At 40.2% G+C, this 12,366-nt stretch overlaps 1 protein-coding gene across 8 annotated transcripts in view; it reads left to right on the forward strand.

Annotated features, from left to right (window-relative positions):
• The window catches only part of OXR1 (oxidation resistance 1), a 343,514-nt gene that overhangs the window by 312,441 nt on the left and 18,707 nt on the right, over window positions 1-12,366 (forward strand). The window contains exon 1 of one of the 8 annotated variants that reach the window (XM_079796644.1): window positions 3,164-4,456. The exons of 6 other annotated variants lie outside the window; for them this stretch is intronic. In XM_079796644.1, coding sequence (XP_079652770.1) covers window positions 4,391-4,456 — 66 coding nt within the window. In that variant the 5' untranslated portion in view covers window positions 3,164-4,390. Of the gene's footprint in view, window positions 1-3,163; window positions 4,457-12,366 lie in introns of those variants that run through there. One more of the 8 variants, XM_079796643.1, reaches the window with a different exon arrangement.

Here is a 12,366-nt window from a genome sequence, read left to right on the forward strand (position 1 = left end):
TAACTTTAATATAATGGCGGGAAAGAGGTAGCATATGTTAGGCACATATTATAAGTTCTTTTAATACTTAAACCAACATTATTAATCTTCTCACTAGCTTTATTCACAATAGCTCCAAACTGAAAACAACCTGAATGCCTATGAGCAGTATTCTTTAAAGCTCCTCATTGTGCAGTACAGATGGAAAACACTATAGTATACCTCATGCGACCACTTCAGGTATTGCATTCAACTTATACAATGCTAACACTGGAAGATTCTTTCAAATTATGTTGATCACATTGTAATTTAATTTTCAAGTCTCTGTCATGCAAGTTACATTGTATAAAATATTTTTCAAAATATTCTACTTTTTTTGGTGTTGCATCTGCATACCAAAAACATAAATTTGGTTCACCGTAGAAAAAGATTTCTTTAATTATTTGTGCCTTGATTTTTTAAAACATGTTTTCTTATCAGTAGCAGTTATGCTAATATAATTTCTTCAGGCATATCTCCCTTACATACCAAAAGACTCCTATCAGGTCTTGATTTCCCTCTCTTTATAGTGCCTCTGAATACGCATACCAGGTCGTAATTTAGTTATCTGTGCCTCTTGAACTTGTTCATCAAATATTCTTTGAAGTTGATGTACTTGACAAGTACCCAAGAGTCCATTGGTATAGTCTAAAGCAGCAGCCACCACAGTAAGCCTGAAATATCTTTGAAGCCTGTTTCTTCTTTAAGATTCATGTGAATTTTTTCATTTGTCTTCTTAGTGTATCTGATGTAATATAAAAAGAATTTTTTAATTTCTTGCCATGAAGTAAAAATGATGCTACAGTAATACAGGTCAGTTGTATCCTGTCACTAGGTGGTATCATGGCACCTTACTGCACATTGGGCTCTATCATCTTCAACCCCAAATACCAACTTCAAGAGGCTCTAGTAGAATCCTTTGAAAGTTTTAGAGTATCACATGTGTTGGCTGTGCTTCTTGCTGCTTGATGACACAGGCCTCAAAAGTGGAGCTTTTAAAACTAAAATTGCTTGTTATCCCACTTCCTTTGGGTTAAATTTCACTCCTTTGGGAATAAAGCAGGCAAAAAAGGTTTTTCTTTTTTTTTTTTTTAATCTCTAAAGTTAATTTTATACAACTTGTAGTTCAATACCTCATACTCCAAGCCAATTATTAAAACATCCAGTGCTACTGGGATGATAAAAAACAAGAAAGAAATTGACTTTATTAAATTAGCTTTAATTGATTTATTTAGAAGTTTACCTCCCAGGTTTATGCTTATTGACTAAATTTTAAAATATGAGTTTACAAAAGTAATGATTGGTATTAGGAGAAAATTGCTCTGAGTTACTTCCCACTTCTTACACTTACTGAAGTATGGATAAAAATATGTTCATTTGATCTTTGGTTTCTGAGATGACTTGTTCATTTTTAGGTGCTGACATTACTCACATTTTCTTAAGCAGTTATTTATTTAAGTGTGAGTGTAAATGTAAATAATGTTGACTACTTGTTATGTAAATCTGTACAAAGGTTTTGTACTTAAAATACTTTAGAATCTACTTTCGGACTTAGATAACTTTTTAAATCATTTATAGACTTCCCATTTTGATATTAAATTTTAATGTTCTCCATTTTAATTATGTAAATATAAAATAATTAACCTATTGTTAGCATTTTAGGCCATAAAGTGTATCATATTATGTCCTTATTGGATTTGCTTTTCCACTAGGATGGAGTCAGTTCTGCTTTCTTAATTGTCATTAATTAAGCACAATTATTGCCATAGTTGTTTATTAGGTTACTCACGGAAGAATTTTGCAGCAGTTTGATATTGCTGCAATTTCTAAATGCACCAATATCAGGAGGCTTCAGTTGGTTGGTACATATTTCATTTCTTAAACTGCCAGATATGAGTATTCTGGTGTTCATCTAATTAAACACATGGGTTTCTTTTTTATTTTTAATTAAAGAACAAGTAATACCAAAATTAAAATAGAGTCAATATATAAAACTAAACAAAACATTCCTTATCTCTTATCAGCTGACCAGCAAAATCCATACAGAATTTATTTTGTTCAAAATGAAAGTAGTTTCTATGTCTAACTCACTAAATAGGGTGAGGTCACATTTCTCAGATAAAGGCAATTAAAGTAACTTTTTATATTGAACAAATCACATAGCATTACAAATCATAACTCCAGAAGAAATTCAGTAAATCTGAAAAAGGTAGAAATCGAAAGTATTAAAAACAATTAGAATTTATAAGTAAATACAAAAACTGTCTTATGTAATATTTCTATATTAGGTATTTTTAAAAACACTTTATTGAAGTACTAGAGGCCTGGTGCACGAAAATCATGCACTGGGGGCAGAGGGGCTCAGCCCGGCCTGTGCCCTCTCGCAGTCAAGGACCCCTCGGGAGATGTCCACCTGCCAACTCCCTGGGGATCGAGCCTAAGCCAGCAGTCAGACATCCCTCTTGCAGTCCGGGACTCTCGCAGTCTGGGACCCCTCACTCCTTACTGCCCGCCTGCAGCGGAGGCCGGAGAGGCTCTCGCCACCACAGCTGTGCTGGCCAGCCATGAGCCTGGCTTCTGGCTAAGCGGTGCTCCCCCTGTGGGAGCGCACTGACCACCAGGGGGGCAGTTACTGCATTGAGTGTCTGCCCCCTGGTGGTCAGTGTGCATCATAGGTGAGAGGTGATATTTCATTGTGGTTTAGTAGTTTTTCAAAACATGGTCCCCATACCATCAACAGCAGCATCTAGGAATTTGTTTAAAAGTCACAGTCACAGACCCTATTCCAATCTGCTTAACCAGAACTAGTTTTGAAGTCCACCAGTCTGTGTTTGAATAAATGCAGGCTAAACTTTGAGAGCCACTGGTTTAGATCTGTAATGATACATCCAGTCCAGGCACAGACACAGCCTTCTCAAAAACACATGATTAAAAACATATATGAGCAAAATCAAAGCTGTACTAGGAGAATCTATGGGGATGTTAGTTGAGTAGATAACCAACAAAATAAGTTATCCTGTGCTTTGAGTGTGTGTGTGTGTGTGTGTGTGTGTGTGTGTGTGTGTAAAAATCTCATTTAAAACACATTTTGGTACACATATTTTTAATTTTAGAAAATCTGACTGTAAGGGATGAATAGTTGCTGTGTGTAGGGGGGTGAGCTGGTGGGGGGTTGGATATATAAGGATACTCTGTATGTAGTGACACCAGTGTGCAGATGGTTGCAGTGTGCCCATGAGAGCCTATGGGAACGAGATCTTAGGGCAAATGTGGTTGGAGACATAGGCAGGGGAGGTGGCTAATGTGTGTGCGAGGGAGGGTGTTCAGTATGGAGTGTGCTCTGTCCTGTACGTGCACATCAGCCTGGATGTGCAAGCTGGAAATTGGAGGAAGGAGATGTGGGTAAGTGGGTGTGGTGCAGTGGTATGTGTAATGGAAAGGTGGTATGTGTGCCAAGGTGTCATTGTGTGTTCACAGTTTTGTGTGTAAGCATAAGATAAAGGAGGAGGAGCAGGTTTAGCTTAAAATGGTAGAAATCTACAGATCTATTATGACATTGAATTCTAGTTAAAATTGAACACTCGGTTATTTTAGTTTATAGCTTTAATAATATTTAAATCTTAAAATTTTATTTCTTTGGTTATAATCAGCATACTGCTAATTAGTGAAGTATATGTAGGCATAGTAAATATAAGTACTTTTTCAAGAAATCAAATGTTAGAAAATGTACTGCAACAGGCAGAAAGATTTTCAGGTCATTGAATATTTGTGTAGGATTTATTTGTACTATGTTGACTTTGTTTTTTACATAGTTGTTCTCTGAAATTTGAGGGTTGAAGCGTCCTCAAAGAACATCTTACTGTTTTTAAAATGCTCAGATAAAAGATGAAATTTTATAGAATTTTTAGATGTAAATAATAGAATTTTATGATTTTGAGCAAACAAAATGTTATTTGAAATCATTTGTGTACTTTGGGAGGGGCTCTGGCAACTGTACTTATTACTTTTTTATGACTAAGATATTTTAAGTCTATTTCTTAGTGTACTTAGTGTTTAGAAATATAGGCACTGTTTCTTTAAACTTTTGAGCCCTTTCTTTGCACATTGGGATACAGTGCAACCAAACTTAAACATGGGAAACCCTGTCTTCCCTCCCCAGCTTAACAGTCTCCACTCAGGTCTCTCTTTGCAATGGATACTACTTAGTGATTAGCTCTCTGTATTGTCAATCAAATCTTTGTCTCTAGCAGACTGTTTTGTCACAGTTGTAGGAAGGGCTCTTGTGCTGGGAATTTATCTTTGACAGAGGAAGAATGCTTTTTACAACAGTTCTTACAAGATCTGATGTAACTTAATTTGCCCTGGAAAGGAAATGTCTCGGCTCTGGTATGGGAAAAAAGGGAGAAGACATCAACCAATTAATCATAAGTATACTCTGGTAATCTTAGCTAGTGATTTCAGTTTCTATATTTACTAGTCTTTTTATGGTGACATTATGCAAAATTATACAATTTCTAAAAGTGTAAGCTTGGAGAATGTTCATAGAATACAAAATTATATGATTACAGAAAGTACCTTAAGTTATTTCTGCTAAGTCTAAATATCTTCAAAAAAAGGAAATGAATAAGGGACTGTAGTTTTGTTTTGTAAAAGTGTTTTGTTTTTCTGTTCTACATAAGCAGTAGTTACCAAATCTTTATTACTGCCTAAATTTTTTATTTAAGCTTAACTTTATAGGAAAATATTCAGAATTTTTTTCTTGATTAAAAATAAATTGATTAGAACAATCAGAGTGAATTAACATGAAATTTATTGACTGATACCAAACTAGATAATTTAAAATATTGTATATTAAGACTACTATCATTTTAGCAATCTGACAATGACTTTTTGAAACTATCCAAAAAGTTTCAAGCAGTGCTACCTAAAACAAAACTTTAAAAGGTATTTTAGTAAAGAAAAATCTAAAGGGTGCACTGAGGGAATAAATAAGTGGTCTGCTTCCCAGCCAGCAGCTCCAGCCTGTCACATGCTCAGGATATCCCTGACAGTAGCCTCTGGTCCAGAAGGCTGGGGTATTGACCTGCTGCTGTGACAGAGCAAAAGTGGGCTCCTCCAGAAATGGGCTCGTCCGACCCAGTCATCACCCTCCGTAAGCTGAGCATCTGTCATTTTTTAGAACTTGCCTCTTTTTACTCTTTCCTGGCCATTGATGTGGGCAAAATGTGTATGTGGGCGTTGGGAGGGAAAGCCTAGAGAAACAAAGGGAGCCCTCTCCATCCCTACTTTAGATGGGTTTATTTTTTGTATTTTATATCTAATAAAGTCCATACTCTTAAAAAAAGAAAGAAAATCTCAGTCAACCTTACTATTTAAGAATCCTATTTATTTATCAGTATACAAATATGTGTGCATTATTTGTTAGAAATGTGGTGCTATGTATTCTTTCTGTGCTATTTCAGGATTATGTCTCATCTTATGAATGTTAATTTTCTTTTTTCCATGATTGTAGGTGATTCAATAAATAGGGCTAGTTATGTCCTTAGAAGCAGAAGTGACTTTGGAAGGTGCCCCCAAAGTAGCTTGCCACCCATAAATGTTAAGCATGTAAAATATCAAGATGACTTTAATTGATGTTAGTTTTAATCGGGCTTGAGAGTACCTTATATGTTCTTTTATTTTTACGTTGAGTGATTTCTAGTTTTTATTTATAAATCTGATGACAAATTTACCCAGTCCAATCACTTCAGTTTCCTAAATCCCTGTGCTGATAAATAAAAACTAGAAATCACTCAACGTAAAAATAAAAGAACATATAAGGTACTCTCAAGCCCGATTAAAACTAACATCAATTAAAGTCATCTTGATATTTTACATGCTTAACATTTATGGGTGGCAAGAACAGTGAAGCTATTCATGTATATTTTATTTGCAATTAGAGTAACCATCATTAGTTTTCTAAGACTTAAATTGTTTTAATTTATTACACATAAAGGCAAAATAAATTATAGATGTTTTGGATTTTATAGGTCGTTATAATGTATATCACAATTATTACACTCTCCAATTTTTGTTCAGCCTTATAGGAAGCTGTTACATGATTTTTTCAGATATGAAAGCATGGTTCTCACTGGTCTTCAGCTCTGCCATATGTCTAGTTTATATGTATTATTTCATTTAATTTTCACAGTAACTTTGCATAGTCAGTAGTATTAGGCCTATTTTAAAGATGGGAAAACAGATAATAGGGTCGTTACTGAACTAAGCTGTCCTGGAGCAGAGACAGCTTGACCCCAGCACATTCTTTTCCCCACTGGGTTGCCTTTGAGAATCTTCTAAAATGGTAATACAATACAGTATAATGTGCTTTCATGTGTAGACAAGCTCAGGTCCTGGTTTTCTGTTTTAAAGTAGATACCCTAGGAGCTGTAGGGCAAGAGAAAGGGCTTAGGAAATACAGGTTAGGTTAGCAATTTTTCTACTTGTTTTGTAGATTGAGATTTCCTATAAGATTGCATCTGCCAAGGGACTTTTCTGCTTTAAAACTGAAAATAGAAAATAATTCTTCTAGGAGAATAACAAGTGTTTCTCATTTTTGGACTTGTATTTTGCAGCTTTTTACAGTTCTATCTTTGCTGAACTGATTAGCAGAATGGTATAGACTTAAGTGAAGACATAAGTCTTATAGTTAGTACTAATGTGGCCATATTTATATATATTATCATAGTTGTCTAAATGCTCATGCATAATATCATATTTGACCTTACAGTAACCTTGGTGCTAATCAGAGATAGATTTTTTTTTACTTTATATGAGTGTTAAGGCTGAAAGACATTAACTAATAAATAGAATATGCTCCAAAATATGTGGAAAGAAGTTAAACCTTTGCCAATTAGCTTTATAATGAGTACCATATTTATAAGCATGCTTAACCTTTCTATCTTTATTTTTTAAAAGCTGTTTTAGAGTTTATTCTGACAAACCACCTAAGTTTTAATCTTCTAATTATTTACTTGAAGTGATTTGTATATTTTATATGCCCATGTACTGTATTCTACCTTTTTAATGTCTGTCAAATTATCATTTGCTTGGGAGTTATAAGGCTATCTTACATAATAAAAAGGTAATATTTAAATTACCATCACTCCGCTACGCCCATGATTGGGCCAGCGGGTGACACAGGGGTCGGGACTCGGGGTGGCTGGGGTGGTGATTGGGCCGGCAGGACGCTGAGCTCGCGTTGCCAGCGGCGACGCGAGCTCAGCGTCTGCGCCATGGCTGTGCTGCGGCACAGACAGGCCTCTGGGGCAGCGAGCCGAGCCGGCGTTTTGGAGGTTTGGAGGCTGCGGGCGGTGGGCGGGTGGCGCGGCTCCCCGGGGAGGAGTCTGGCGGCAGTTGGGCCGCAGGAGCACGTGGCGGCGGCCCCAGCCTTCCTGGGCGGGAGGCAAAGGCAAGACCCTGGCCTGGGCTCCGGCCGCAGGAGGACCACGCCCCCGCCCCGCCTCGCCCTAGGGGCCCAGGGACTTCGGAGCTGCCGACCAGCGGACAGACAGCTTACACGTGCATGATTAAATCATGCACTGGGCTTCTAGTTTTATAATAAGGATGTAGGGTTAATCAGATTAAAGTCACAAATACTTAAATAGCAACACTGATCTCTGTCAGCATCCATACTTCTCTAATTTAGTCATCTTTTTTTTTTTTTTTTTTCTATCTAAACCTTCTTATGACAAGACAGTTGTTTTGTGGGTTTGGGTTTTTTTCTTTTGTATTTTAGAATTTTACATATGAAAACATCGGAGAAAAGCTCCTAAGATGAATTATTTACATCTGTGTAAGAATTAGCTCACAGATAGAATTTTAAGAACAACTAACTTAAATGTAAAATTTTTTCCAGTGACCTCAGCTCACTGTAATAATTATAGTAATGATAAAATTATATATTTCTACTAACACTGTGTACTTCTAATAATGCCGTGTATTACTTTAAACACAAGTTATTTTATTTAATCCTTAACCTGTGAAATATTGCTTCTGTGATCTTCATTTTATTAAACAGAGGCATATAGCAGTCATACTAAAACCAATAAGGGTCACAGCTGTGGTTTGAGTCCAGGCATTATGGCTCTAGTATATACCTAGGTCTCTGAGGGATATCTAATCTAATAATAGACAAATATGCAAATTGACCGCACCTTCGCTACGCCCAAGCCACGCCCACCAGCCAAGCCACGCCCACCAGCCAATCAGGATGAATATGCAAATTATCAAAAACAAAGATGGCGGCTACTTTGCATATCGCGGCAGCGTAGAAAGAAGCCAAGAGCTGCAGAAGGGAGCAAAGCTGCAGAGAAGCAAGCAAGGGGAGAGGGAGGAGAAGGGAGGAGCAGAGGCGGGGCCGGGGGAGAAGGAAGTTGAGCAGGCGGGGCCGGGGGAGAAGGGGCGGGGCCGGGGGAGAAGGGAGGAGCGGAGGCGGGGCCGGGGGAGGAGCGGAGGCGGGGCCGGGGGAGAAGGGAGGAGCGGAGGCGGGGCCGGGGGAGAAGGAAGTTGAGCAGGCGGGGCTGGGGGAGAAGGGGCGGGGCCGGGGGAGAAGGGAGGAGCGGAGGCGGGGCCGGAGGAGAAGGGAGGAGCGGAGGCGGGGCCGGGGGAGAAGGAAGTTGAGCAGGCGGGGCCGGGGGAGAAGGGGCGGGGCTGGGGGAGAAGGGAGGAGCGGAGGCTGGGCGGGGGAGAAGGAAGTTGAGCAGGCGGGGCCGGGGAAAAGGGGCGGGGCCGGGGGAGAAGGGAGGAGCGGAGGCGGGGCTGGGGGAGAAGGGAGGAGCGGAGGCGGGGCCGGGGGAGAAGGGAGGAGCGGAGGCGGGGCCGGGGGAGAAGGGAAGAGCGGAGGCGGGGCCGGGGGAGAAGGGAAGAGCGGAGGCGGGGCCGGTGGAGAAGGGAGGAGCGGAGGCGGGGCCGGGGGAGAAGGGAGGAGCGGAGGCGGGGCCGGGGGAGAAGGGAGGAGCGGAGGCGGGGCCGGGGGAGAAGGGAGGAGCGGAGGCGGGGCCGGGGGAGAAGGGAAGAGCGGAGGCGGGGCCGGGAGAGAAGGGAGGAGCGGAGGCGGGGCCGGGGGAGAAGGGAGGAGCGGAGGCGGGGCCGGGGGAGAAGGGAGGAGCGGAGGCGGGGCCGGGGGAGAAGGGAGGAGCGGAGGCGGGGCCGGGGGAGAAGGGAGGAGCGGAGGCGGGGCCGGGGGAGAAGGGAGGAGCGGAGGCGGGGCCGGGGGAGAAGGGAGGAGCGGAGGCGGGGCCGGGGGAGAAGGGAAGAGCGGAGGCGGGGCCGGGGGAGAAGGGAAGAGCGGAGGCGGGGCCGGTGGAGAAGGGAAAAGCAGGCGGGCTGGCAGAGAAGGCGGGCCGGGGGAGAAGGGAGGAGCGGAGGCGGGGCCGGGGGAGAAGGAAGGAGAGCCGGCTGGCGGAGAAGTTAGAAAAGCAGGGGGGCTGGCGTAGAACGAGGGTCAGGGGACAAGGGAGGAGAGCAGGCAGGGCGGGGTAGAGTGCAGCAGGAAACCCTATTGCAGGATTTTTCCTGCAACGGGAACGCTAGTATGTATAGAAAGATGATGTGCAGAGCTAGGATTTAAAGCTAAATTTAATTGAAGATATAAGGACCCTCAGGATTTTTTTTTTTCTTTAGGTGTTCTTTATCAAGTTGAAGAACTACCCTTCCTATTCCTAGGTTGCTGAGACTTTTAATCATGAATGAATGTTGGATTTTAAATAGTGCTTTTTTTTGCATCTATTGATATAATCTTACAATTTTTTTTCTTTAGCCTGTTGATGTGATGGATTACATCAGTTTATTTTCAAATACTGAAGTACCTTGCAAATGCCTTGTGTACCAGGAATAAGTCTCATGTGGTCATTGTACATAATTCTTTTTATAAATTGTTGGATTCAGTTGGCTAATATTTGCTTGAGACTTTTTGCATGTATATTTCCTTTCTTTCTTTCTTATTTATTTATTTATTTATTTATTTATTTATGTAATGCTGGTATCAGAAAATGAGTTTGGAAGTATTTCCTCTGCTTGTATGTTCTCAAAGAGATTGTAGAGAATCAGTATAATTTTTTCCTTAAATGTTTGATAGGATTCACCAGTGAATCCATCTGGGTTTACTCCAGATACTCGGTCAGCATCTGGGATCATAACCACTTTGGGTTTCTTTGTAAATACATAGTCAGCTACCGTAGTGTATATATTCTTGCTTTGCAAAAGTCAATATAATAATAATAGCCAGGTAAGGATTAAGTAATATTAATAATAATAGTGGCCAGAATCTAAATCTGTCCAGTTTTTCTCCTTTTTATACTTGTGTCATTCATAGCTTTCAACAAATTTGCATAGCTTTTTGTTGAGTTACCTTGGTGTTTGTATACTGGTAGCTAATCTATTTTTGTTGGCTAAAATGGGGCCTAGTATCTTCTGTTTTGGAAGGTTATTAATTATTAATTCAACATTTTATCTAGATATAGGCCTATTCAGATGATTTGTTTCTTCTTGTGAGTTTTAATGATTTGTGTCTTTCAAGGAATTGGTCCATTTCATCTAGGTTATCAAATTTGTGGATATAGAGTTCTTTATAATATTTCTCTATTATTCTTTTAATGTGCAAAGAATCAATATTGATGGTCCTCTTCATTGCTGATACAATTAATTTGTGTCCTTTCTCTCTTATTTTAGTCTTGCTAGAAGTTTATCAATTTTATTGATATTTTTGTTACCAGCAAGACAATGAGACCTTGGTTCTTGTCTTGATGGAAAGATTTTAATCAAGAGACAAAGTGCAACAAAGCAAGCAAGAATTTATTGGACAGCAAAAACACACTTAGGACAGTGAAACAAAGAAGGGCATAGAAGAAGCAATAGGAGAGTCTAGGCTGGGTTGCTTTGGCTCACTGGGAAGTCAGAGAAAAGGGGGCCTTGGATACAGGTTTAGGGGGTTAACCTGGGATCAGCTGTCACTGCCCACTGCTCCTCTGGTTGCAAGTCTTCCGGGGTCCCTTAGAGTTTAGGGCAATGGTCAGCAAACTCATTAGTCAACAGAGCCAAATATCAACAGTACAACGATTGAAATTTCTTTTGAGAGCCACATTTTTTAAACTTAAACTTTTTCTAACGCCACTTCTTCAAAATAGAGTCGCCCAGGCCGTGGTATTTTGTGGAAGAGCCACACTCAAGGGGCCAAAGAGCTGCATGTGGCTCGCGAGCTGTGGTTTGCCCACCACTGGTTTAGGGTATACATGCCTGGGTCCTTTGTGTTCAGGGTATTTATCTCTCTTGCAAGTGGAGATTTTAGGGAGGTGTCAGCGGAGGGTCTCAATAGAATATTCATCAGCTTTCCAAGTGTGCTTCTTCCCGGTCATGGTCTCCACTGATTGGTCGACACCACAGCAGGGGTTTTTTTCTTAGTGCAGCTGGTCCTGAGGTTAGCCATGGCATGGAGTTGCTCGTCTGGTTTTGCTGTTTTTCTGGGTCTTGAGCTGAAATACAACTGAGCCTAGATGTTATCTCTAGGGAGGAAAAGTCAGGGGGTCCAAACCACATGACCAGTGATATGTTAGGGGAGGAAAGGGACCCTGGAGACAATTGTCCCTATAATTGTCCTTTGTTAGGCACCCAGGCCTTTCCATCCTGGTGACCTTCTGTTCCTGGCCCATTGTCCTTGCTGTGTTCATGTCTGTCTACCACATTTTTCAAAGACCTGGCTTTTGGTTTTGTTGATTTTTCTCTATTGATTTTCTATTTTATTGATTGCTGCTATAGCTTCATTTAGTCCAAAATACTTTTTCTTCACAGGATTTTTTTGACTATGCATTAATAAGAAGTGTGTTGTTTAAAAGTATTTTAGTATTTTCCCACTATTCCTCTGTTACTGATTCTAGTTTAATTTCATTTTGGTCTGAGAGCATTCTTTTTTATTTATATTTATTGAGGTATGTTTTATGGCCCAGAATGTGGTCTGTGTTGTGAATGTTCCATGTGAGCTTGAGAAAAATGTGTATTCTACTGTTGCTGGAGGAGTTATTTTATTTATTTATTTTTATTGTTTATATTATTACATATGTCTCCTTTTTCCCTCGATTGACCCCCTCCCCGTGCCACTCCCACTCCCCAGGTGAAGGAGTTATTTTATACATGTCAATTAGATCCAATAAATTGAAGGTACTCTTTAATTCAGTTATGTCCTTACTGATGTTTTGTCCACTAATTTCTGAATCACCTATAGTTTTGAAGTCTTCCAACTATAGTAGTGGATTTATATATTTCAGATTTATGTAATGAGTATTATTTTCCTCTTATATGCTATGCAGAAAAGAG

Source organism: Cnephaeus nilssonii, assembly GCF_951640355.1.
Source record: "Cnephaeus nilssonii genome assembly, chromosome: 18".
Lineage (NCBI taxonomy): Eukaryota > Metazoa > Chordata > Mammalia > Chiroptera > Vespertilionidae > Cnephaeus > Cnephaeus nilssonii.